The sequence below is a fragment of the Ciconia boyciana genome, chromosome 23, assembly GCF_034638445.1.
Source record: "Ciconia boyciana chromosome 23, ASM3463844v1, whole genome shotgun sequence".
In the NCBI taxonomy this organism is placed as follows: Eukaryota; Metazoa; Chordata; class Aves; order Ciconiiformes; family Ciconiidae; genus Ciconia; species Ciconia boyciana.
In genome coordinates this window covers 2,557,345-2,563,344 of record NC_132956.1, presented here as the reverse complement: position 1 = coordinate 2,563,344, position 6,000 = coordinate 2,557,345, and the positions used below count along the sequence as shown (strand labels likewise).

At 60.4% G+C, this 6,000-nt stretch overlaps 1 protein-coding gene across 1 annotated transcript in view; it reads left to right on the top strand.

Moving 5' to 3' along the window:
* The first annotated feature begins 4,658 nt into the window (after positions 1–4,658).
* The window catches only part of RASSF5 (Ras association domain family member 5), a 35,824-nt gene continuing 34,482 nt past the window's right edge, over positions 4,659–6,000 (top strand). Inside the window, exon 1 of the mRNA XM_072844747.1 lies at positions 4,659–5,019. Within this exon, the coding sequence (XP_072700848.1) occupies positions 4,665–5,019 (355 nt within the window). The 5' untranslated portion in view covers positions 4,659–4,664. The remainder of the gene's footprint in view (positions 5,020–6,000) is intronic.

Below are 6,000 nucleotides of genomic sequence, written 5' to 3'. Positions count from 1 at the left end.
TTTTGGTACGTTTCTATAAATGTCACTGAGCTCTGTGTTTATGCACGTGGGGGTGTGTGCCTTTTCCAAACAACCCTGTACTGAACCTACAACTCCATCCACCGAACCTGAGGGTGCTACTAAATGCCAAGGCAAAATCTCAGACAAAAGGGCTCCCACGAGCCCTCTCCAGACGCAGCTCTGCAAGAGAAAGCAGGGATATTTCTTTTTCTTTTAGGGGAAAGATGAAAGAAATCCTAAGCAGTCACCTCTGCCATTAACGTGCAGGGTAAAAGGATGCATTCATCTGTGGAGGTGACAGCAGCCGGGGTGGCAGAGCTGGGCTGGGGACAGGTGCTCTGTGGGGCTGGCTCTCAGCGTTTGGAGCTGCCCTGGGAGGGACGTGCCCAACACTCCACGCCTGTTACACTCCCGAGAAATAGGATGCAAGGGAAACACGCTACCCTCACCTCATTGCCCCCCCCAGGAAGCGCACAGAGCTGCGGAAGGACCCCAGTGCTCCGTGCCAGGGCCGTACCCAGCCCTTTGTTAGGGGTAGTTATTATGCGCTGAATTTCCTACTGTTTTTTGACCTTGGGTTTTACAAGGAGCTGTAATCCTCTGGTTATCGGCTGAGTCAGCTGCTCGCCAGCAGCAGCGTGCAGAGCAGCGATACGGGAAGCCTGGGGTCTCGGGAGCGTGAGCATTAGATGGTATCAGGGAGCTCTTTGTGGGAAGAGTCAGACACGCCACCCCTCCGTCCACCTCTTCCTGCCTGTCCCCAGGGTGATTTATGGGTTGTCACCCAGATCCCACAACCCACACCCCGTAGTGCAGCAGAGGGGAGCAATGTCCCTGGGCTGCAGCCAAAGCCGGGCAGGGCGATAACCCCCATCCAGCCGGGCTCAGACCCAGGTATTTACACCTGGGAGGCTCCTGCCAGACCGATGGGCAGAACTGCCTTGGCTCTTCCCTCCCTGGCACACACGAGTGCAAACACACATAAATCACTGCCCCGGGCTCCCTGAAGAGCCCCTGCCCCCCGAACCCTCACCCTGGGGAAGGGGACTGGGCTACTGAGGCTCGTGGTGGCAGCAAACGGCCGGTGGGAAGCACAGGTCCCTTTGCCCCTGCGGTCTGCGGGGTGGGAGGCTGCACTGGTGGGAAGCACGTGCAGGGGGGTTAGAAAATGTTTGCATTTGTTCCTGTCTCCTGCATAAAACCCCTCCCTCTGCGTTTGCCTGGTTTTTACCTGTGTGTAAACCATGACTGGCTGCTGGGGTTAAAGGAGGTTGGAGCAGAGACCGGGGAGCCGGGACTTCGGCAGCACCGGCACCAGCAAAGTCCAAGGGCGAGGGACTCGCTGGACCTCCCAGGGACTGACTGGGCATCTGGAAGGAGAGGTTGAGCCATCACCTGGGCAAGCAAACGCGTCTGACTCAACAGCAGTGGGGATGCTCAGAGTGCCTGCCTGGACCCGTCCCTTGGCAGAAAACGAAACACCCGACTCTGCCCTTCACCTTTCCTCCAGTTCCCTTTCCAGCCCCTTTTCTGGAGGGGACACGCATTAGCTAAACCGAAAGCCTTCAGCCTAGTCTGGGCCTGCCGTGGCTGGTCTGGTTCCCCGGAGCTTGTCCCCAGCCCCCGGGAGCCGGGACTCACATTATCACAGTGCCCAGAGGCAGAGCTGCCGCCAGGACAGGGCAAGGGGGAGCCTGCCGTGGACGCTCCTTGGATCGACCGCGGCAGCGAGTATTTCTGATCTCTGCTGGGAGACGTATGGGGCCGTAAGGCAAAATAGTGCATCCCTGGAGCTGACATCTTCCTGCAGCGCTGCCCCGAGTCTCAACAAGGGAGCAAAATGAGCAAGGAGCGGCAGCTCCAGGGCTGTGCCCGGCTTTGCTTTCTTGTAAGAACAGGCCAAGCACGCCCAGGAGCTCCCCCTGCCCAGGAAACATTCCTGAGTGGAATGTGGCACCAAACGTTCCCATTCATTTTAATTGTAAAAACCAACATCCTGACTGTCAAACGCAGCTACTTACTGTAGAAGAGGTGGAACTAAGCCATCACTTAAAAGCTTTTCTCCTGCAAATTATTTTCTAGGATTCTCCTAGTTTTATAACAAACATCATTTTTAGTCCAGCTTGCATTCCCTGACATCCCCTGTAGGAACAGGGCAGGGAGCCCAGGCAGGGTCTCCTGCCGCACTTCCTCGGATTCAGCGGAGCTGCGCTGATTCGCACCAGCTGAGCGCTCGACCTGGAACATGTTTGGCTTCAACAAAAAGGGATTTATTTCTTGGCAAAAAGAAAAAAGAGTTTCTGCTAATAGCCTTTGTCATGCTTAAACTGCCATAACACGGCAGCTGCAAAGGGGACTCCCGGAATCCAAATGAAACAGGAATTTTCCTGCCAATGTTAATTAGGGGTTTTTTTCCTGCAAATATTTCAACCCTTGGCCTAGAAGAGCTTCCTATGCTGTCAGACCTGAATACCTGCAGAGACAGCTGAGAAGGATAACGACTGTGCCACATCTCTTGTGCAGGTACCCAAAGCTTCCTACGTTGACAGAAGATATACTACATTTATTTGCGCTAGAAGCTGAGGTCTGCAGCTTCCCCGGCCAGCCCTGGCACAGCCACGTCAGCTGTCGGCAAGAAGGGGCCAGCGCTCGTGACTGTGGGCATAGAGTCCTCCGGCATCTGGCAGGACTTTCCCCGGGGACGTCAGCCTCCGCTGGAGCATCTCCCAGGGGAAGTTCTCTGCAAGCTGCAGTCAGGCTGTGCATGCACCCCCGCCGCGGCCGCTTGGCTCCCAGGGACCGGGGATTTCCTCAGGGGCAAGGAAACCAGACCCCTCTGCGAGCGGCAGGGGATTCCCTCCTGCCTCCTCCACCCTGACGCTGCAAAACTGAGACTGAAACTGTGCCCCAGGATGGAAAAGCAAACATCCAGAATGGTTTTTAACAGGTTCCCAGCCTTGTGCCAGGTAGATCTTTGCCCTCAGAAAGGTCATTTGCTTTCTTGCAGGTAATTCCTTATACTATTAATGGTCTGGGAAGAACACAGGATAAAATACGAAGTTTCTGAGAAACAATTTACCCAGGGATAAATCTGCTGCTGTTCTCAGGCAGAAGCAGAGGACGCATGAAAGTGAATCAGGATCCTGAATGGGGAAGAAAAAGACCTTCCAAAAATTAATCTTGCTACTTAGCACAGAACAAAACTAGAATTTTTCAAGCCACGTTATTGCTTCTTTGATTTGAAGCTCTTATTAGTGCCTGCTTATGACACTAGTCTTTTGTAACTCAGAGCCAGTGTTTTAATCCATCTTTCAAATTAAAATCCTTGAAAAGGCTTTAGATATCCTTGGCTTATCCTGTCCTCAGGAATTCATGAGATGTCAAATTCAGCTTCCCGTGAGCCCAGAAGCCAGGATTCGCACAGCCCAGCACTGCGCTCGCTGCAGCCGCCTCTTCACCCGGCTGCTCTCACACAAACCAAAGAAATTCAGGAGCAATTCTGTCCGAGTTGCGTGTTTCAAATCAGTACAAGCGAGAGCGGCAGAGAAGGGACGGTCTGGGTCGGACAGCTAGCCTGCAGCCTGGCTGGTGCAAGGCCAGCCAGCTGCCCTGTGGCTCACGTCCTGCATGACTCGGGGTGACCGTGTCACCCTCTCTGTGTGCTGGGCTCCATCCGGAGCCAGGGGAAAAGGGCAGTAGCTCGTGCCTCTTCCAGCCAGTGGGGAAGGTGTTACGGTGTCAGGGGACCTTCGCATCGTGTGCGATATCCAGCCGTTGTGTTCAAAGGAGGAGGGAATCACTTAGTAATCAGACTGTCGGAGTGGCAGGGGACCACCTGGTCCAGCCACCCCCATTTGTGCACCCCTCCTTTGCCCAGGGGAGAGCTTTCCAAGCCGGCCGGCCGGGCACAGCTGTCCTCGGAGCTGCAGCGCTGGAGCCTGCTCGGAGCCACTTCAAAATTTGGCCATAATATTTTCCCTTTTGCTTTTCCCACAACCACAAGAGCCTCATCTGGGAGAGAGAATTTCTTCGGCTCACCGCCCTTAGCGTCGCTCCGGAGCCCTGCTGTCATTGCAGTGGGGAAAGGTAATTTGTTCCAGCTGCCCTCACAGCCTGCTCCACGCACACGCGTTGTGCCAGGAGAGGGTTTGCCCCAGCCTGTTTTACGGTAGCGCCCCACTCGAGATCTGACAGCTCCCGTGGGGCCAAAGCCCGGGTGGGATGTGGCTGTGCCCAAGCTGGAGAAAGCCCCCGGCTCCGCTTTGTGCCGCGGGACCCCGACCGGGGGGTGATGTATGCACTGCCCCCAGGCAGCCCGGGCCCCGTGGGGGGGAGTGTCCCGTGGGGAGAGGGCCCACGGGGAGGTGGGGGGGATTCCCACGAGGGATGGTATTGAGGGGAGATCCCACGGCGCGGGGAGGGGAATCCCACGGAGAGGAGAGTTTCCACGAGGAAGGATGGCACGGGGTGCCCAACGCTGATGGGTCCCGCGGGGAGGGGACCCGAGGGTCGGTCCTCGGCGGGTCTCCACGGGAGGGGTTCCCCCGAGGGCCGGTCCCCGTGTCGTCCCCGTCCCCCGTCCCCCCCACCCCCGCCGTGTCTCCTCCCCCCGGGCCGGCCCAAGGCGCCTGCGCTGCCCCACGCCCGCCCGCCGCTCCGAGCCCATGGCGTCCCCGGCCGTGGGGCCGTGCCCCTGCCCGCTGCCGCCCTCCGCGCCCGGCTCCATGCGCCGGCGGCCGCCCGGCCCCGCGCCGCGCCCGGGCAGCCCCGCCGTCCCCCCGGAGCCCACGGGCGGCCGGTCCCCGGCGAGCCCCGGCGGGGCCAGGGCAGCGCGGCGGCTGCGGCTGCGGCGGCGCGGCGGAACCCCGCGGCTGCTGCCCGACGTGCGGAGCATCTTCGCGGCGCCGCGGGAGCCGGCGGAGCGCGGCCGCGGTCACCGCTTCGCCCTCCGCCCCCCGCGCCGCGGCTGGTGCGACCTGTGCGGGGAGGCGGTGCGGGAGCGCGCCCTGCGCTGCGACTGTGAGTGCTGCCTGCCCCCTGCCTGCCCCCTGCCCGCCCCCTGCCTGCACCCCGCTCTCCCGCACCCCCGCCCTGCCCGCACCTCTGCCCCGACGCTCATCCCGCACTGCGGCCCTGCCCGCCGCTGCCGTCCCGCACCCGTGCCCTGCCCGCGCCCTGCCCGTGCTCCTGCCCGGGCTCTTCCTCCCGCCGCGGCAGCGCCGGACCCTCTCCCGCCCCTTGGCCGCGGCTCCGGGTCCCCAGACCCCACTGCGGGAGCCGCGGGGACCTGCCGGCCTTGCGGGGACGGCCCCGCACCGCGCTGGGCTTCCCTGGGGGGGGGGGGGGGTCCCCGGCGCCCCGCGGTGCAGCGCTCCGGGAGCTGGATGGAGGAAGGGACCTGGCCGGGGTGTCCCCGCAAAGGGGCCGCTGTCCCCGGGTACGGGGTAGGGCTGGGGGCCGGGGCTGGGCGTTGGGCACGGGTGCGGTGAGGCGCTGCCAGGCGGATTTGGGAAATGAAGCTTTTTCCAGGAAAGAGGAGATGATCAGCTAATGGGCAGGGTTGTGAAGGGCTTGGCATCGGCGCTGGGCAGCAGATCTCCTCGGTGGGCAGGAAGGATTCGTGTTTGTAAAGCTTTACAGCGAGGTGTGAGGTGTAAGCTGCTCTAGAAATAGTAGGTTTGTTAGACACCTTGCTTTGCCCAAACTCCCCGGGGAAGAGTGCTCGGGCCAGTGAGATTCACTAAGCCGTGTGTTCCTCCTAGCAGACATAGGCTGTATTCGTGCTTGTGCTCTGCAGGAGAGATTAATCTTTCCAGCATGTGGGAGGGGACACAGGGGCCAAACGAGGTGACCCAGCCCAGGGCCGTGCAGCGGCATGTGCTCTGTGTCCCATGTCCCTGGGGTGCTGCTCTGGGGCCACAGGGTGTTTGCATGGTCCTTGGAAAGGTGCGACCTGCATCAGTTGTTGTGGCGCGGGTGGGGAAGCGAGGAGGTCATGGC